This window comes from Vulpes lagopus, chromosome 10, assembly GCF_018345385.1.
Source record: "Vulpes lagopus strain Blue_001 chromosome 10, ASM1834538v1, whole genome shotgun sequence".
Classification (NCBI taxonomy): Eukaryota; Metazoa; Chordata; class Mammalia; order Carnivora; family Canidae; genus Vulpes; species Vulpes lagopus.
The window spans coordinates 38,742,026-38,763,054 of NC_054833.1; the positions used below are offsets into that span (position 1 = coordinate 38,742,026).

The 21,029-nt window shown below is 47.8% G+C and overlaps 1 protein-coding gene across 2 annotated transcripts in view; it reads right to left on the reverse strand.

The window, feature by feature from the left end:
• Positions 1–524: 524 nt before the first annotated feature.
• Positions 525–21,029, reverse strand: part of SORL1 (sortilin related receptor 1) — a 154,401-nt gene continuing 133,896 nt past the window's right edge. For both annotated transcript variants that reach the window (XM_041770729.1, XM_041770730.1), the window contains 10 exons: positions 20,363–20,445; positions 19,108–19,204; positions 16,545–16,729; positions 14,411–14,530; positions 13,405–13,569; positions 11,962–12,136; positions 10,608–10,714; positions 7,910–8,102; positions 6,160–6,372; positions 525–4,813 (listed from right to left, as the gene is read on the reverse strand). In XM_041770729.1, the coding sequence (XP_041626663.1) occupies positions 4,746–4,813; positions 6,160–6,372; positions 7,910–8,102; positions 10,608–10,714; positions 11,962–12,136; positions 13,405–13,569; positions 14,411–14,530; positions 16,545–16,729; positions 19,108–19,204; positions 20,363–20,445 (1,406 nt within the window). In that variant the 3' untranslated portion in view covers positions 525–4,745. The remainder of the gene's footprint in view (positions 4,814–6,159; positions 6,373–7,909; positions 8,103–10,607; positions 10,715–11,961; positions 12,137–13,404; positions 13,570–14,410; positions 14,531–16,544; positions 16,730–19,107; positions 19,205–20,362; positions 20,446–21,029) is intronic.

Sequence of the window (21,029 nt, forward strand, 5' to 3'; positions counted from 1 at the left end):
TAGCAGATCTGTTGAATTAAAAACACCTGGGCCCCCCCTCCTTCCATATTCTCCAGTCCTGACTGATGGGTCCACCTGCCATTCATCTACCCATCAGAGGAGCACGCAGAATTCTTCTGACTCCACCTCCCAGGGAAACCTCCTCGGAGTGCTCTTTGGCACAGAGCGCATCACACTGCTGTGCTTTCTTCTCTTAGGCTTGAAAATTGCCTTCTTAGCAAATGGTGTCTTAGCAAATGTAGTGACAGCTTTAAGGGAGCCGCTGCTCCCGTGGAATAATTCTATTTACTTCAAAACAGCCGCCTTGACATCTCCCCACTCCTCAGCCAACACAAAGGCATCGTGTTCTTCAAGGAGCCACCACCTGAGACCACCTTGTTAATAACAAAAATGTTCCAGGTCTCTGTGTTCTCTCGTCTATGAAATAAACATCCTTCTAAAACAGGCAAATCGAATGGCGTTCGGAGACTGTATTAACCATCTTTATTGCACTCAAAAGAACAACTCGAGACACACGTAGAGAGTAGATTTTCGTAGAGGTGTTTCCTTGACCCAGTTAAATTTTTATTCAGTGAAAAAAGTTGACATTGAGACAAAAATTATCGTAAAATTGTGCAACAATATAGTAAAATCTTCAGCATAAATCGGTGATTTGGAAACGTATCAAGGCGATTGAAATCATAAATGCCTAATTTCACTTTGGAGGGAAACAAGAATACAGTGTTTCACTTTAAATAAGAACAGAGTAGGCCTTTATTTTGCTGCCAATACTTCAATTTTGCCTAAAGTTTCTAATAATTCCTAACAAGAGTCTTTAAATGAGAAATGACATGGAATATCTGAGAATGATGTTCCACTTCAGCAGTCACACTTATCCCATTTGTGTCATTATAACATGAAACGAATACCATTCTTGGGTTACTTGGCTCTGAGGATTTAATTCATAATATGGCTGCTTGAAATTAGTGGGCGGAAACATATACACAACCTATCCTCTCTCAACCCACATCCGATGGTGGCTTCCATTCTGAGAACATGCTCATTGTCTACGTACCCAACTATCCGTACCTCTTGCTATCTATTCCTTATCTCAGTCTTGCATAGAAAGTAGTCTATATAAACTTAATGCACTGGCTCTTATTACACAAAAGTTGTACCTGAAAGGCAGCACACACTCCAGTTTAATAAAAATAACATACTAGGAATGTCAAGATACAATCCCAACAAAGTGAAGATTCTGCACAGAGTTTTAGAGTCAGTTCTGAAAATCAATATGGAGATGGTATTCAGTTGACTTCTCTTCCAGACCCCTTCTCTGAGGGGTTTCCCAGGTCTGCCGGAGGAAGAGAAAAATCTTCTTGGGGATTCACCACCACACCATGAGTAGGAGAGTGACCAACCAAAGCTAACAAGATGAGGTATCTGCCCTTAAGGATGTACTGGGACTGTAATCTTACAGGATGGAGTGACTGCTGGGTGAATATTTTTGACGGCAGGATTCTCCAAGGGGGAGTGGGTGATTATCTGTAAGAGCCTAACCACACCATCACTCTCCCCAGGTCTCCCCCAAATGGCCACTGTTTGAGACGGGTTACATTCCTTAGATGGCTGAAGCACAGCCTAAACCTAGTAGGCCAGGATGATGGGCAGGAGAGAACACAGAGCTATGTCCCACACCTCTCCCACCTAAATGTCCCTAGTGATATGGGCAGAGATGGAATCCCAGCCACCTCTCTTCCCAAAGTCCAAAGTTTCATCCAGTTACCCAGCATCATATAACCTTGTACCCAGTATGTCAGGGCAGCCTGTACTTAGTGGAGCTTCTCACCTGTCTGGAAACATCTGCAGAGACAGGGCTCCTCCCCGGACTCTTCTGCAGAATTCTACTCTCTGTCATTTCATCCGCCTGGACCCGTATCTCATAAGGCTCAAGGGGCATTCAAGATATAAAGGGGCAAAAATCAGCTTCCAGAGAAAATCTGTACACAATCCCCTTGCCTGCCAAACTGGAGTGGTCCGTTGGTGGCCCATGTAGTCCACGTGGATGTGGGCTTCGGACACTCTAACGTGGGCTGGGAGAGAACGAAATCTTTTCCTGGTACAGTGTGAACTTCTGAGGTGGCATCTCCAACAAAGGTACAAAAAATTAAAATAAAAATAAAAATAAAAAGCCCCTTCTTCACAAACCACCAGGGGCTCCAATCGGTCACAGTGAAGACAATTATCGGGTCCCTTCAAAGGCTGCACATACTCTGTGTTCTCATTTCCTACGGCCACTCCAACCTCTGGACTCTTGCAGATGGCAGGTGTACACCCAAAGCCCACCAAACTATGCAGAAGGAAGAGTGCGTGCGTGAAAAGTTCATAAAAATATACAATTTACACATAGCTGCATCTACCTAGCTTAGTCTTCAGAAACGTAGCTCTTCTGTTTATAGAAAATACTCTAGCCCTAAAAGGCTGCTTTTTCTCAAACAGCACAGTGGCATATTCTGGGGGGAGGGTTGGGGGGAGAGGAATGGCCGGTCTATACAGTACTGTGGGCTGGCCCTGGGAGGCACTGCTAACAACGACCGGATGCTCAGAAATATCTCACGTTGTCCACCGGAGTCACAGGCTCTGGAAAAAGGCTTGCCTACAGAATAATGGAAAATGAAGTCTCAGAGCCTTTTATATCAGCTTTTACGAATGCCAACAAAAAGTCGGCGGAAAAAGAAAAGAAGAAAATATACTTTCTAGTGCTTCAATTAAATGACTTTGCCTCCCACCTGACTATTCATCTTTCAGCTACTTAAAGAGCTTCACTTAAAGGGGAGGGGGGGCAGCGCTTAGGAGTTTTGAACAAAACTCCAAGATAAGACGGGATAAAGTCAAAGAAATGCCATTCTTTAAAAAAGTCATAGAGGAAGGGGAAAAAATGCTGGAAGGAGGCTCATCGTGATCACCACTTGTTAAAATAACATGGGGCCTTAGCACGTGACATACTACGTGTCTACAGTTTAAACTACTCTTTGTTCTATATATATATATATATAAATTAAAATTTTTAAAACTAAAAGAATTTAGTTGGCTCTTTGTTTTCCAGGCAATCACTAGATAGAACAAAACTATATTCTCACACAAGAATGATACTTTTGGTTTAAAGAAAGCAAATACTTGTGAGAAGGTGATACAGTGCACCTCAGAGGAGATGGGGCCTTTACAAAGCTTGCATATAAAGGATGTATATTCAGAAATATGACTTTGGAATATCCCCAGAGCTCAAGGCTTCTCCGCTGAGAAGTTCTGCAGTGAGGCTCATACAGTAGGAGTCACGGCAGCACTGGACATTGGTGCCTACGAGCATCAATCCACGGTGGATTCCACAAACCTATCAAGTGGCCATGATCTGAATACCAGGGTGACATTGAAAGGCAGAAGGAAAAATTTTTAAAAAGCTCAGTTTGTTCTACAGACTGAATAAACTGTAGTGTTGCTGCGACTGTCAATTGGATAGAATGGTCTCCAATCCACCCATCTCCTGTATCCATGTGTGAATGGCACTCTTTGCACTGGGTGGGGGTACGGGGGCGGGGGGAAGGAGGTGGAAGGAAAGAAAGAGAGAGAGAGAGAGAGAATGAGAGAGAGAGAGAGAGAGAGAGAGAGAGAGAGAGAAGGCACTGACCCAATTCAAAATGACTGCATATATCAGGTGTAGAGCTTTCAAGACAGTAAGTGGCTACCCTCAACATAAATATAAAACTTTACATTCGAGGTTTCGAGATTCTTCGGTGGTTAAGTAAAAACCAAATATCCGCAAAGGACAAAGTAGGTACTCGATCTGCCAGTGTATCTATCATGGCACAGATCTGGAACTCTCCCACAAGCAGAGTCGTTCGTGGCAATGACCATGACACCAGTGTATAACGAAGCAGTGCTGTCATCGTGTAGCGCCGAAGGCTACATCTTGTGCAGAGGCGTATACAGTGAGATTCTGTCCAGTAACGTAAGAGAAGATGCTGTGGCTTGCAGGGCCTCCCGAGCTGCAGCTCTGTTTAACTGAAACTGAGCAATGAGTCAATGTGCTCTCCTGCCAAACACCATTAAGTGACACACAAGCGAACAAAAACGGCCTGTTCCGCGAACGGCAACGAAACTGCTTCTGGTCCCCACCTCTAAGCCCTGCGACCCCTCGTGACGTGCAGAGTCAGATGACCACTAAAGCCTTGCCTCTTACGGAGTCCCAATAAATTAACAAAATTACAGAAAAGAACCTTCCCTTCCCCACCCCCCCTCCCCGAATACACGCAAACACTTTCATAGAAACTAAATCCGAACAAAATTTAAAATTTGAGCACACTTTCAATGAGCGGGGGTGGGAGGGATTTCACCCATCACCCTCTCTTGAAGTTTTTTATTTAAATACATTTCTGTGTCTTAGAAAAATAAAAAGAACGGCCAATTTATTGAACCAAAATTATCTCACAGACTTAAAAGCATGCCCAGCAAGCACAGCCCTGTAAGACTACATTAATACGAAATCAAAGCAATTTGGTTACTAAAATCAACCTGGTTTGAAGTTCACAGTTGATTACTACAAAGTGTATTCATTCCTTTCTTTCCTTTTTTTTTTTTTTGTTTTGTTTTGTTTTTGGCCCATATAAAAATAACATATTGCAACTCAAAGTGCATCTTTTAAAATAAACCATCAACTATCTTTATCAAATAAAATATTTACACCATTTGGTTTCTAGTGAGGAAAGCTTTCAGGCTATCACCATGGGGACGTCATCTGAAAATCCAGTTATCATAGGAGCATCTTCATCATCCTCTCCTAAAGGCAAAAGAGTCGGTCTTTGGTGAGTTCCAGTGGACTGGCACCCAAGCCCAGCTCCCACTGCTCCCCAGCCACCCCCCAACACCATCAAGAGCCCCAGCCCGGAAAATCAGTATGCAGCCCGCCAGGCACGGTAGCCAAAGCTAAAACCCAGCTCAGCTCCCCACTGACACTCTTGGGTCATCTTCTCCTCATCAGTGGGTGGCCAGGCTTATTTTGATGGTAGCTTGAACTTAGCCAGATAAAGAAAGTAAATCCCTTAGGAAGGAGAATCTTATTACCTACCCAAAAGCCCAGTGGATGATCTGGCTCCCCTAATTTGAATGATCCACACCCTATGTTCACACAGTGAAATTTCATAATCTGTTTTTCTCCTCCTGAACCCACACTGCTCTAAGGGAAGAGATCTTAGAGGGGTTTAAACTCTTTAAGGACAGCTTCCCAGACTAATGGATGTCTCCTTGCGGCCCCCGGTACCATCCTGTGATCCACATTCAGTGATCATTGTGTGGTATCCCAATGGGTCCAACTCCTTTTGTCCCCACTAACAGATGCAAAGAACCCACCCCATTCATGAAGGCAGACCAAATACTTGTACGAAGCGAGACAGGAAACTGAGAAGAGGAGGGTGCAGAGCTGATACAAATGCTCAATGAACAGGGAATACACAAGTATTTCACAAACAAAAAAAAATGGCTATGTAAAAATCACATTTATCATGAGTTTGGGGAAGATCCCCAAACACACCTGATTTATTAGATCAAGTGGTCTATTGGCTCTATTGGCATTTAGTAATTGGAGCACGTAGACACTTTAAATGGGATATTTCTTTCTTTTTTCCATACCACGTTATGGGTAAAAAAAAGAATGGCCGAGAGGGTTTCACTAGCTATCAGAAAGACAGCCCGACGGAAAGGCTTTCTTCGGACAGAAGTCATCTGGGAAAGCATGACTTCCTCTCCTGACAAGGCTCTTCAAAGATATCAAGACCTCCAGATCCATGAAGGGTGAGAGGGCTCAGAAATTCTTGATGATCTGCTGATGCTTCGGGAGCATCCACAGCCCAGGGCCTATCTCTCCTTCCTGTACCAGTTCTTCCACAAAACCTGCTCCCGATCTCGGGCCTGGACCACACCACGGAAGGGACTACAGGTATTTTAATTTAGAAGCAAGTGCAAAGCGAAGGGCTCCACCTGATTTGACCTAAAGCAGTGAGATCCCTGGCTCACGAGTCACCCCTCTAGCGTCAGAAGAGGTATTTCCTAACCAAGGAGCTGGCTTTGCGGGGTCTGAGCTGGGAGGATGCCCCACGCGCCCTGCCCCACGTGCCCTGCCCCACTCACCCAGGTCATCCCCGGAGGAGAAGATGGCCGAGCCCAGCCGGGAGCTGTAGTGGCTGTTGGCGAAGGCGGTGAAGCTGCTCTGCAGCCTCCGATGCTTTGTGTACAGGATGGCGAACCCGACCCCCAGGCTCAGCAGAATCAGGAACAGGATGGGTACCACCACGGCAGCGACGTCAGTAGACCTGGCGGCCTGAAAAGCAGAGGCGCCCCCACCTGCCAAGGCCAGAGGCCAACACGTAAGCCTCCGACGTGAGGGCGGAAGGACCCACCGGGCCGCTCAACACCCACCCACCAAAAACAGCTACGGGTTTGCCAACAGTTACCCGAGCCGCCTGCCTGGCGTGACATGTGCCTGCCTGCGATGCCTGCCTGTTTTCCCGACGCCGTGCCACGAGCTGCGAGACCACGGGCCTTGTGCATGCAAATACGGTAATTACATTAGCCTCCTAATCACGGCCTTGTTGTTTATTTAGATAATCTCTTGGAAGGGAGACCTTTGTTGGGGTATCAACATTGATTTCATTAGCATTATTACTTAAGACCACTTGCTTGCCTTACATAAGAGGATGTGAAATCAGACCACTAATTAACGAGATTGCAATTACTTCCCCCTACTTGGCACCAAAGTCACTCTGAACTGCAATTACCTGAAGCTCCATTAAGTGATACAAACGAGATTCCTTTACTGCAACACTGACTTAACAGCTCATGAAGTTTTATGAGGGTTTTGTTTTGTTTTGTTTTTTACTTAGATGAAAGAGAGAACCTTTCTGTACACGTTTCACATTTCTAACATGCTCTTTGTAGAGCCAGTGCGGTGTCTGTGACCTAACAATGATGCTCACTTCCTCGTATCTTAAACAAATGCCAGCTCGATGCTGATGTACTGGTAGATCCGCCCCAAGAGGGCTAGGGCAAAGCCATCCATCCCCCTGTTGGGTCTGGGCCAGTCTTAGAACATCCTGGGGAAGGTCTGAGGCAGAGGGCAGGAAACAGAACTTGGGAGTCAGTTGTATCTAAGGAAGCACAGTGGACTTTTCAGGTCCCATAAGGAGTCTCCTCAGGCTTGAGGTTATTCCCTGGTATCTGGCAAAGGGGTACAGGCGAGGCCTGTGCCTCACAGGGAAGGCTCGTTGGCTACCCAGGGACTCATCCCAACCAGATGTTCATCAACAGGCCAGAACGCAGCCATTTCTTGCAAGTCCGGTCTAATATCTCAATATGCATGCCTTTAATTTCTCTTATTATTATTTTTAAAGATTTTATTTCTTCATTCACGAGAGACACACAGAGGCAAGAGACACTGGCAGAGGGAGAAGCAAGGCCGTGATTAGGAGGCTAATGTAATCTCCCGATATGAGACTCGATCCCAGGACCCCAGGACCATGACCTGAGCTGAAGGCAGATGCTCAACCTCTGAGGCACCCAACTGCCCCAGAAAGAATATTTTAAATGCACTTTAGAAAGACACATATTGGGGTGCCTGGGTAGCACCCGATTCTTCATTTCAGCCCGGGTCATGATCTAGAGTCCTGTGTCGGGCTCTGTGCTGAGCACAGAGTCTGCTCGGGATTCTCTGCCTCTCCCTCTGCCCCTCCCCCTGCTCTTGTGCACACACAAGTATGTACGCGCTCTCTCTCTCTCAAACAAATAAAATCTTAAAAGAAGATACATATTCACCAAACCCTGCTACATCCTTCATCTAGTTCCCCAGAACTGAAGACGGAAAGTGACCACATGAGTGACTTACCAGACCCCAGCTCATCATACAGCAGGACAGCAGGCTCCCCACAAATCTGGCTGCCAAAAAGGCATCTTGCTTGCACAGTGAAAGTGTAATTATGACCCAATTTCAGGTTGGAAATTTTAAAGAAGTTGTCAGTAGTATTCCCAAGGTATGCTGAGATATTCATGGCACTATCAAACATGTGTATCTCGTAGCCCTGAAAACAAAGACACGAAAGATTGTTCAAGAAGTTAAATAAGGAATCTGACAGCTTCTATTACTGGTTCCAACTTTATGTGAGCTCCTTATTGCAGGCTTTTCTAGATGCTAAAGCACTCCGGGTTTCTTACTAGATCTTTTCACATTACCGCTGAGATAGTGGATTCAGAAAATGGCAATTTTCCCATCGCAAACGTCTCAAATAACTACCACGCCCACTTACGAGCTGCAAAGTGGAAGTGAAAAGTGTAGCCTTCATAAAAGCCATTTTAACAAATATTCCAGCACACATTCAAAGTGCTGGTCAACAGTCCACTCATCTCACACAATATCAAATGCTACAAAGAATCCGGACAATTCAGCAGTAGCTCGCCGTAATGGGATTTGACTCATAATAAATCCAGGTGGCAGGGGACGCCAGCAGTGAGGGAAGAAGAGTCAGGGCATTTCTCAGTAGAACAGCGTGTGGGAACTCCACTGGCAGCACAGGCTCGCTCCCCCAGCTCCTTGAGGCTGATGGTGGCCCCGGACCAACCTGGCCTTGAATAGAAGGTGCTTCGAGATCAGGCTGGGATCAGAACGGACTACTGGGCTGCCCTGCTAATCTCCGAGCATTCTGGTGTTAAAGCTACCAACTCCCACCCCGCCAACCCCCCTCCCAAAGACCTCCTCTCTGATCTCTGCTCCCATGTTAGGCCCCACTGCGCACTCACGGTCTCTTGGTCCCCATTCCACTGGCCTGTCTATTCCCTGAACTGTAAAAGCCTGGGGGAAAGGAGGCCGTGCTACATGCTCATGCCAGAACCCTCCCTCCATTGGGACTGAAGTACTGACCCGCCACCTCAACCTGAAAGCCGGGCTGCTGCCACCCAGGAGGGATCCCCTGATGACCACCAGCTTCCAAACCGGGCCTCCCAACCCCATCCACCTAGAACCCCACTCCTGCAATCTCCTTTATAAGCCAGCATGAATTATTTTCTATCTAATGTATATTTGTTGTAGAACTCTTGCAAAATACATAAAAGTATAAGGAAAAATATTTAAATGATGCAAACATCCACTGACATTTATTTAACTAGTCCTCTTCTGTTGGACATTAAGGTCATTCCCTCTTTCTTGCTATCAGAAATAGAACTGCCCTGAACAGCCTTGTACACAAATTCTCGATGTACGTTGTTTCTTTAGAATAAGATCCTGAGGGATGTCTGGGTGGCTCAGCGGTTGAGCATCTGCCTTCGGCCCAGGACGTGTTCCCGGGGTCCTAGATCGAGTTCCACATCAGGCTCCCTGCATGGAGCCTGCTTCTCCCTCTGCCTCTTTCTGTGTCTCTCTCATGAATAAATAAGTAAAATCTTAAAAAAAAAAAAAAAAAAAAAGATCCTGAAAGAATTGCTGGGTCACAGGGTGTGAACGCTTTTTATGTTCCTAATATGTTATATGAAAGTGCCTTACGGAAGGCGGAACCACTTCATTTTTCCAAAGGTGCTAACCTCCCCGACCACGACTCATGCTGGTGATACTTTGTCCCCCAAAATGTAGCCTGTTTAATGGGATGGCGTCCTATCCTTGTTGTTCACATTTTCGGTGAGGTTGGGTCTTTTCTTTCTTTTGCTCACCACTACTGGGGTTCTTGTTACCTATACTTTTTTCTAAATCAGAGTATTTCTGATTTGAACTGCTCGAACGCTTGCTTTAAATTTGAGTAGATTACCCACTTAGATGTCTCAGTTGGGAGAGTTGGGAGAATCTTCAAAGTTTAAAGTAGCTGTACTTCTGGCTTTATGCACAGTGACTGTTTATAACCCCCGCGCGCTCTGTGCCCTCACCGTTACCCCGGAAAGAGCCACAGCTGATTTATCGGCTCTATTTAGCTCATGCTTTGCCCACCATGGGGATGAGCCAGGCCCACTCAAGAACCTGTCCACCTCTGGGTGGCAGATCTATTCCCCGTGTCACTCTCTTTCTCCCAATTCCTACTGTGAATCCAGTAATGGGTCTGCCCATGACAAGACAAAACAGGGTGGGGTCCTCCATATGTCAACAGACTCTCTACAAGCACATCCCACTCCCTCAAACATCACCGGAAAGAAAAGACGAGGCCAGGTTGAGGCTGTAGGTCATTCCTAGCACTGAAGCCACAGCCCAGCTCTCAGACTGGCTGCGAAGGATGGGGCCCTGGTTCCGACGCTGAGCTGCACCCAGCATGCACCCAGCATCATAAGGCCCGGGGGAAGGTGGGGGGGTTCCAGCCCGTTTCCCGGTCTTTAGGGGAAGACAAGTTCAGGAATGCAAAGTGCTTAGTGCAGAGATTCTCGTCTTTAATGGGCAGTATAAACATTTTGCTAATGAGCAAGCCCACAGAAAATGGTCCTTTAATCCTCAAGTTTACTCCCTTGCCCTGTTCTTTTCCCCCATCTCTGCCAGCATGCTGTTAACGAGCTCATCTCTAAAACTGCATTTCAATTAGATTCCCAAAGTCATTGAGAAGGAGGGAGGAACTCACCCTGCTTTCATTAAAATGCTTCTCCTTCAGAGCCAGACTTTTCCAAAACAGAAGAACGTGGTCATTTTCTGTGATGATTTTTAAGGCATCAGGTGCGGATAATGAAACTGAAAATTAAAGATAAACAGCATGCAGTCGGTGGCTGTATACTGGAATCGCCGTTTTCCTGTCTGTCCGAGAGAGGTTAAATAACGCTAACTTGAGGGGCACCTGGGGGGCTCAGTCGGTTATGCGTCCGACTCTTGGTTTCGGCTCAGGTCGGGATCCTGTGGGTCGTGAGATCGAGCCCCACGTTGAGCTCTGTGCTGAGCGTGGACCCTGCTCAGGATTCTCTCTCCCTCCTCATCTCCCTCTGCTCTTCCCCCTCCCCGGCCTGCTCATGCTTGCTCTCCCTAAAATAATAAAACATTTAAAAAAGAAAAAAACTAATACTAACTTGGAAGGCTAGACTAAGGAAGAAATAAAACACACGTGTTGCTTAGCAGAGAGCGTAGCACCTGGTAGACACATCCCAACCGGCACCTCATTTGTTGTTGATTTATTAATACCTTTATTCAAAGATTTGGACGGTTCCTAATTTCATGGCCCTCAGAAGCACAGATGGCCAAAACCAAACTGGGTGGGCAAGAAAGGGAAGGGACGGGATGGGATGGGCCACGGTTTTAAACCCCTGCTGGAGCGCTGCTCTGGTTCCAGCCTGTGTTCCTGCTCTCCCGAGTCCCGTCCCAGGGCCTGAGGAGCCTCAGAGCTCAGCTCGGTGAGGGGCCGGGGACTATGCGTGAACACGGAGCCCTGGGGTGGCGCAGTAAGTCCCGCTGCTCACCCCGCCGGCCCGGTGGGGCTGAGCCTCCATCCCGGACACTCCGTCGCTGTCTCTGCTCCGGCCCCAGGACCTGAGCTTATTACCTTCCTCCGGAACCAGAGCCTGACTGCCGAGCCCCCCGGGGGCCAGCAAGTCCCCTTCATGCTACTGCACAGGTACTGGTCTCCTTCCTCGGCCACACATCATTGCCATGAGGAACCATGTGACTTCGACCCCAGGTTCCCATTCGTGGCTTTTGCGGCGAATACCCAGTTTTCATTCCTAACCCTTTTTGGGCCTCCTGCTCTTTTCCCCTAGAAGGGTCCAAACCAGCTGGGCAAAGGAGAGGGCAAAGAGGCACAGTGGATGGAGAACAGCCACTCCCGTCCACCACCCTGCAGCCCAGGCACTGGGCCCCCCACCCTGCTGCCCACTGTAGGGGAGTCTGCACCTCCCGAGTGGTCCTGGACAGAGGTTCTGTGTCGGCGGGTGTCCTAGCAGCCCTGCAGGTCCCTTGTCGTGTGGAGGGACCCTAACTGCTCTCCCATTTACCTGTGGTGATTTTTATGCTGGAATCTTTGCTCATGTTCCCCAGCTGGATGATGATGTGGTATTTCCCTCCGGGCTCCAACTTGTTCAGGGTGTACTCCACGGTACTGTTGCGGGATTTTATTTTGTAGCTCCTATCGCTCTTTCTTATTAGATCTTTAACAGCAATTGCATATAACTGGGACAAGAAAAAAAGAGACCTTCATGGTAACCAGAAACTTGGATTTTCTTTTTATTTTTTATTATTATTATTTTTTTTACTCTTTGCCATTCAGGGGTGGACGATGTAACCAAAGCATGTCAGGGCTGTGACCCATAGCAACAACCTTCTGAGGCCTGCAGCCTGGCTCTGTTCTCTGAAAAGCCTTTGGGGAAGCCGGGTCCGCACCTGGAACAAGCACCCGCTCCCAGAAACGTGCACAGAATTGTTAATTCGACCCAAAAAAATGACCTTGGGAAGTCACTTTTCTCGTGGCGTCCGCACATAGGTGAGAACGGGCACAAGAAGAGTTCTCATTCAGTGTTTAGGGTGACTCCCCAGCAGTCACTGTTCCAAGTGTGGTCAGAAGACACACAAGAGGACAACAAATTCTAGGCACTGTCTCCCTGGTTGCCGTTTACCTACACAGAGGCAAGGGCAAGTGCAAGGCCATGGGGCAGCTACCAGAAGCCCAACCGCCAGCAACCGAGCACAGAAAACCACCCACCCCCAGGACAAGGGAGAGGCAGGGAAAAGCAGCCTGGGCCAAAGGAAGATGGGAGCTGTTTTCCAGAATTAGTGCCTCTTCTTTTATTTATTTTTTAACTTTAGTTTTTCTGGAGGGGGAGAGGGGCAGAGGGAGACTCTCAAGCAGGCTCCACGCCCAGCCCAGGGCTCGATCTCACGACCCTGAGCTGAAATCAAGACTCGGGACACTTAACCAACTGAGCCACCCAGGCACCCTTTGCCTCTTCTTTCAGAGCAGGGACCAGCCAGTAAACTTTTTTGTAAAGGTTCAGGTAGAAAATACCTATTTTCTGTGTGAAGGCCAAATGGTCTGTCCCACAACTATCCAATTCTGCCGTTTGTGGCGTGAAAGCAGTCACGTGACTTGACTGCTCATAGCTTGGTTCTCATAAACTGTACTGACAAAAACAGGCAATGAGCTGCGCTTGGCTGCCAGGCCTTTGTGTGCCAACCCACTTTAGAGGGTCAGGGAAGGGCAAGTGAGATGGCGGACAAGATCCAAGGGACAAACAAATGTAACAGCTGGAAATTACGGAGCTGGGACAACTCAGAAGAGGCGCCTGTAAGGGCCCCATCTTTGGGCACACAGATACGGGGAAGCGACGTCATCCTGCTGAGCTCCTACCGCCCAGCTTTCCTGCCCCATGACGTATCCCTTTCCCCCGCCAACCACGTCAAGAACAGGAAGGGCTGGCTGGATGCCTGGCCCGCTCGCTCACCAGGTCCTGGTCAGGAGCATCATACGGGGACTCCCACTTGATGACAGCAGAGGTTTTGCCGGTACGAACCACATGGAGGTGCCGAGGTGGGAGCCTGCTGTCTGGGATCATCCTCACCACAACGTAGTCAGAGGACGGGCCCTGGTAGGGCACCACCACCCGGACCTGAAACCAATACCATAGGGCTGCATGTAGTCGGCACTAAGCCTTTTTTTCCCCCAGCGAAACAAGGACACACGTACATGATTAAAATTCAATCAATATATAACTAGATAGAAAATAGAATTCTCTACCTACCCCAGATGTCTAATCCATTTTCCCAGATATGGCAAGTTTTATATGCTTCTTTCCAGAAAGGCCCTACGCTTAGGTAAACACGGATACATGTGTCTGCATAAGGATGTGCATATGCGTGTATATATGGCCTGTTTTTCTTAATTTTTTTTACACAAATATGAAAATATCACACATATCTTTAGGCTCTTCACTTGTTTTACTTCAAAAAAAGCAGAGATTCCTTTTCCACCTAGGTTCTATTTCTTTTGAAGGGTTGCCCTGTATTCTTTTTTTTTTTTTTTTTTTTTCCCTGTATTCTTAACCGGGCTTCTCTTGAGACTCACTGGTTTCAAATCCTCCGCTATCACAATAGTTTACCGAACGCCTTTTTCCATAATATATCTTGGCACACATGTAAAAGTACGTGAGCTAAATTCCTAGTCCTGGAAGTGGAAGCTGATGACAGCGGTTTCTCCATTCCTGCAAATGTTTATCCACCTGCCGAGTTCTCAATCCCCCACAACGGAGCTGCAGTCGGTGACAGGGTCATTCTGTTCTTCAAGCAGGAACCTGACGCTTCTACAGGAGAGGAGCCACCCTCCTGCACACACACGGATCCTGGAGTTCTACTTCCAGCTCCCCAGGTCCTGGGCCTGAGCTTGGAGCCCAGGATTTAAACCATCCCTAAAACACAGAAACTCCCTGGGACTCCCCGGTACGGGAAACTTACCAGAAACAAATACTGCTCATCCCTACTGACAATGACCGTTTTGTTGTGGAGGGAAGTAGTCAAGCTCTTCGGATTGCGGTACAGGTCAAGGAAGGATGTAGCATAGAAAATACCATAAACCTGGCAAACGGGATGAAAAAGGACATCAGCTCAAAGGCCATTCTCTTAACATTCCTAACTGGTGGCCCTGGGAATGGCTTCAGGAGAGCACAAAAGAGAGAAGTCTTCCTTCTGTGTTTATTTACAGAGAAGGTGCACTGGGCAGGTGCGAATCCCACCACCACCAAGATAAACATGGTGTGCTCTCTGTCCTCAGAGTGCTTGTTTCGTTTTTTAATAAAGATATTATTTATTTCAGAAAGAGAGCAAGGAGAGGCAACGAGAGAGGGGGAGGCAGACTTGCAGCTGAGCAGGGAGCCTGACTTGGGGCTCCATCCCAGGACCCCAGGATCATGACCTGAGCCGAAGGCAGACGTTCAGCCGACTGAACCACCCAGGTGCCCCTCAAAATGCTCGTTTCTGGGGAATGAGGGGCAGAGAAGAAAAACGGACACAATTATAAAGGATGAGTTGTAAATACGGAACAAGACATCCTGTAGGAGAAGAGTGGGGTTCTCAGAGCAGGTGGCCTGCTACTTGCAAAGCACGGATGGAAGTGCTGATGGGGGTGGGGGAGCCAGTGTGTTCATGGAGGGCGGCTGAGGAGGGAGGGCAGCCGGGTGGGGATGTGAGGAGCTGCCCAGAAGACACCCACTGATCCTCTCCTCCTTAGTAGAATCCTGGTCGCTAGCGCGAATTGCCACCTGCAAGAAAATCTCCATTTCCCACCTCCTTGGAAGCCAGGAGAGGCCACATGACACAAGCAGAGGTGTCCCGTGGGACCTCAGTGAGCTCATGGACATGGAGCGGGGAGCCCTTCCTCCCGCCCTCCTGCTGCCCGGCACACAGAGGCTGGTGTGGCTCCAGACCTCCTGGACCACAAGGTGACTTTGAGGACAGATGCCACAGGCAGCTTGGGATCATCCTCAATCAAACCTGCTGTTGTAGAAACCCAGGGATGCTGAAGGGCTCCACCTTCTGCTAAAGAAGAAGGAAATAAAGTGCTGAAGCCATTGTCACTTTCGGCCCTGTTCTATGCAGCCACTCCCAACCCCAATGGTACATGTGGGAGTTTAAAGCAGGGCCTGGGGGTTTGATGGGCTTGGAGCGCCCGGGTAAGCACTTGGTCGGGTGGCATGGAAGCGCATACAGGCAGGTAAGCTGGGGACCGGAAGAAAGCTGAGCAAGGCTGGAGAGGTCATGGGAACGGGGGCCACGGATCAGGGACAGGCACCAGGATTTCTGAGCCCCAGACAGCTGTGTATGGGAAATAAAGACCAGACTCAGAAAAGCACACATCTGATCACAGTGCCTCAAAATGCATCCATAATGGGGCACCTGGGTAGCTGAGTGGTTGAGCATCTGCCTTCAGCTCAGGTCATGATCCTGGGGTCCTGGGATCGAGTCCCACGTCGTGCTCCCTGTTCAGCCCTCTCTTCCCTGTTCATGTTCTTACTATTTCTGTCCCTCTCAAAAAAATAAGTGGAATCTTAAAAAAAAAAAAAAAAACATAATGACAAAAAAAGAAAAAGAAAGAAAGAAAGAAGAAAAAGAGAAAGAAAAGAAAGGGAAAGAAAGAAAGAAAAGAAAGAAAAGAAAGAAAGAAAGAACCAGTGGAGCGGGGACACTGGGAGGGAGCAGGGGTGGACAGAGCTGGAGAAGCAGCCCAAGAAGGCAACCTGGGGGTGGGGGGGGATCACGTAGGTAGGGAGAGACTGGAGCAACTGTCACTGCTGCTAATGTGTCACCACACCCACGAGCCAAGGTGAGTCCCCAGGCACAGAACACGCCCTCCCCCACCCCCCTTCACACTCACGATCTATTCAATAGCAAAGAGCTCGAGTACATTCTCTCAGACGCCAGGCCAGGTGTGGAAATAGGTAGCAGGTGCCTCTAGAATGTAATACAGAGCTGACGGAGAGGAGAGTTGGTGCTGGGGTGAGAAAGGAGGAAACAGGAACAGAGAGAGAGGAGAAAGCTCTGGGGCTACCCCCTGGCCCGGCATCAGGGGAGGTGGCCGTCCTGGCTGACTCACCACGTTCCTGGGGCCCGTCCAGGTGCATTCCACTGCAGTCTGATTGATAGCCTTGGCTTTGAGGCTAGGAGCGGGAGGGCGGACTCCCTTGGTCGTGACATGCTCAAATGCCAGAGGGCTGTCCCCCAGATCAGTCTTGGCCCAAGCAGAAATCTCATAGGACGTATGAGCAGTCAGATTGGCAACTGTGAAAACAGGGACAAGGAGATGCCGGGAGGGAGCTGGAGGCGTCAGTCAAGAGTGTGTATCTTGACAAACCAAGAAACAGTCTCTTAACTACAGAGAACAAACTGACATAACCAGAGGGGAGGTGGGGGGGGGGGATGGGTGACAGGGATTAAGAGCACGCTCACCTTGACGGGCTCTGAGTAATATAGGGAATTGCTGAATCACTATATGGCACATCTGAAACTAATATAATGCTGTATGTTAACTACGCTGGAATTAAAAATTTAGTGAAAAAATAATTGTTTTGATATATAAAGTCCTACTTTTTAAGCCTTTTTTTTTTAAATTAAAAAAAAAAAATCTCTGCACCCAACGTGGGGGCTTGAACTCATGACCCCTGAGATCTCAAGTTGTAGGCTCTTCTGACCGAACCAGCCAGGTGCCCTGATACCCTATTTCTTAATGTAATCTCTCAATTTAAGTGAGTCTCAAATGCTCACGTAGGAATTTTCATCATTTTACACATTCATCCCAGCATTACTTACTGACGACTACTACACATAATACACTCGCATGGGCGCTCGTAGATTTAAAGCTGACCATCTGGGGGTATAAACCGGGACAACACTCCTAGAGAGCCATTTGGCCTTGGGTAAATGTCTTACAATTCTGCAAGGTCTTCATCCAGATTTCCCGTGGAATCAGGGCAAGCAAACATCTTTGGGACATGATGTCACACATCACGTATACACAATCCGATTGCCCAGAGACAAAGCAATGGTTAAATAGCGTGTATTCCACGAACTACTGTGCAGCCACTCAAAGTTGTCTCCAGGAATATTTAACGAGAGTAGAAAATTCTTACAACTTCACATAAAGTGAGAATGGCAGGATACAAAACTAAGTTGACTCCTGAATAACATGGGTTTGAACCTATGCAGGTTTATTCATATTCGAGGTTTTTTTGTTTGTTTGTTTTTTAATGGCCCAGTGCTGTAAATGTATTTTCTCTTCCTTATAATTTTCTTAACAACCTTTTCTTGGGGCACCTGGGTAGCTCAGTGGTTAAGCATCTGCCTTCAGCTCATGTCATGTTCCCGGGGTCCTGGGATCAAGTCCCACATCAGGCTCCCCGCAGGGAATCTGCTTCTTCCTCTGCCTGTGTCTCTGCCTCTCTCTCTCTCTGTCTCTGTCTCTCATGAATAAATAAATAAAATCTTTAAAACATAAAAGGAGTATTTTCTTTTCAGGGTGCCTCGTTGGTGGAGTTGATTTAACCTCCAACTCTTGGGTTTCGGCTCTGAGCACAATCTCAGGGTCGTGGGATCAAGCCCCACGTCAGGCACAGAGTTTGCTTAAGACTATCTCTCCCTCACCCCCTCCCTTCAGAGACAAATAAATACTTTCTTTTCTGTAGCTTACTTTATTGTAAGAACAGTACAGAATACACAGAGCATACAAAATATGTGTTAATCAACTGTTCATGCGATCGGTAAGACTTCTGGTCAACAGCAGCCTGTGAGTAGTTAAGTTTTCGGGGGGGAGTTAAAAGCTAAAGGGTCAGAGCCGTCTGACCCCCGACTGTTCAGGGTCATCTATACTCAAACTAAGTCCATTTCCTTGTTTGTAAACTGGAAAAACAACAACAACAACAACAACAGCACTGAGCAGCTGCTACTGCACAGATTAAAAAAAGAAAACACCTGTAAAGTGTTTGGCATGATGCCTGGCATCAAGCTAGCCTTTAATATAATTCAGGCACTAGCTAAGAAGACTATTGTTGCTGATTCTCCCAATTTCTATCAGTGCAACGTTGAGACAGTGAGATCAGAGCCTTGGGAATTAAAAAGACGTGGGTTCCAGTGCCGTCACCTTCTGTGGGAATTAACTTTCTCAACCGTGGGTTCTCATCGGTGACATGAGCATATCCCACGAAATTATTATTGGGGTTATATAAAACTGTACACACAGAACACCTGCGGAAAGGCCTACTGCAGCAGGTGCACAGATACAAGAGGGAGTGGGACACCACCTTCCCTCCTCCCTCAGTTCAGTTTGTGCATTCATTCAACAAAAACGTGCACCAAGTACCGACTATGCACCACGCCCTGCACGCTTCACATACATAAAGGAGGAGCGAACCCCACCAGAAAGGAGGGGCAGGCAGCCCACTCTCAGAACTTTCTTTAGGAACTCCAAAATCATCAGTACAGGCCTCTTTCCAGGAGCTAGGGAAGCAGGCTGAGGAGCCACTGAGGGGACCCTCCCCCAGAGGCAGTGCCTCCACTCTGCCCACCCAGAACGGCAGCCCCCACACAAGCTCTGCTGCTGCGGGAAGTACTGGAGTCCCTACTCCCTGCAACCACTTGCACACCAACTGGCCTCAAGGTGTTACCTTTGTGTGACAAGATGCTCCCCCGGAAGTTCAAAGTTTTCTTCTCTTGTTTGTGGGTGTCAAATGCCCAGCAGAGGTTCACCACGTAGCCATTCACCTGCCAGCAACCATGAAACATGTTATGGGAACAGTACACAGCCAGGGAGCCCAGCAAAGACAAAAGGCACCCCTTTGCTATTGCTGCTCTAGGCCTCGCCTTTCTTAGGATGGACAGGTTGTTTCTTGGTTCCATGTGTGCTATCGCTGGATTGTTATACTACGCCTACCTCTAAAAACAAACATGAGACTATTTATAATACACAATATAGATGTGATGAAACCAATAAAACTGATGCAGCATAAAAGGGACAACAGCCAATTCATAATGGCAGAAAAAGGAAAAACCTTAAAGATAATTCCATTATGGCAATTACGGATACCTCGGGTGATCCTTGCAGTCAAGGCCAAGAGGTCAGTGCAAAAGGAGCTTCCTTAGCTCCCACTGTCCTCGGCTCATAAAATGATGTGATCTAAAGATCTTTAAATATGGGGCAGTGACAAAAAAATAAAAACGCTTTTAAGAGCAAAGACGATATAGAGACGTGTATACGAAAGCCATGGCTTGCAGCAACGGTCTCCGAAGCCAAGGGCAGGCCACCGAACTGTGGTTCAGTAAACGGCATGAGTGCTCATCGCTTGGAAGCTCTGTCCCACCACAGCTTCACAGACAGGGAGGGATGGGAGGAAAAATGGTTAAGACAGAACATTATGGGAGGTGCATCTCCACTTGGAAAACCACAGGCGCAAAGGGGGTCACAGCGGTGCTGGCTCGCAGACAGGCCGCGCGGAGGGGACGGTGGCGCGTGAAGGGGAAGACGCGGAGTGGCTGTAAGTGGGCATGTTTCTCAGGTATCTGACTCTTTCACTGTGGGAACCTCTGCATTAGTGCTTAGCACCAGGAAATCCAATAAAGCTGAAAATTACAGGGCATACATATTCTGTTAACACCAACTCTTTATTTGCACTGTAGCTGTGAACCATTTAATTATACGGTTTAAGAAAAGAAGAAAAAAAAAAGGCACCAGGCTGAGGCAGAGTAATTACACGAGAAGACTCACGTTGTTCTTTACGGGGGAAGGAACCAACCTCGTCGTGGGATTTTGGTCTTACTGGACCAAGCCATCCGTTTTTCTTAATCGTACCATTCCAGGCTGCAGCGAGCAATTCCCCAGCTAGGAGAGCCCACCCACCCGCCAGTTTGGAAGTCCAACGTTACCTTGACGTCGCTCTCCATGGTCAGGGTAAAGCTTAGGGAATTCTCGCCAAAGCTGTCGATGTGGATGTCTGGGGGTGGGATCACTAGAAGCGAAAAGGTGAAGAGAAACCACATGATGAAAAGTGAGGAAGGCAGGACCTAACAGTTTTCAAGTCAACAGACACAGCGGTCCTGGAGCGGGGGAAGAAAGGGCATTTCTCTGGCTGCTTCCACTCGTCGCTTTTACCACTGTTGTCCTGACACTGAGGGGGGGGTCCGCAGTTGCCTGGCGAACACACGACTACCTTGGCTCCGTCAGCTATCCTGGCAATTAGGTCAAGCATAAAAGTTCCATTATGTCGATGCCCCCAGGCAGCCAGGCTGCGGCCTGGTTCTGAAACGTGCCACCTCTCCTGGCACTCACCAAGTCCTATGGCCCCTGGCCCTCCTCGAAGGTTGAGGGCACAATACATCAGAAGGCATAAATCGTCAACACCCATGTGGTAAGATGGAAAGCATGGGGTTCTGAAGTCCAGTAAACTTGAGTTCAAATTCCCATTTAGACACTAAGCAACTGCACACGCTACTTATCTTTATACTGTTACCTCAGCGCTCCCTTTCTTTCCGTTTCCAATAAAGTCCCACCTATGACAGATTAAGGAACTGGTAAGTCAGCGGCAGGGCCGAG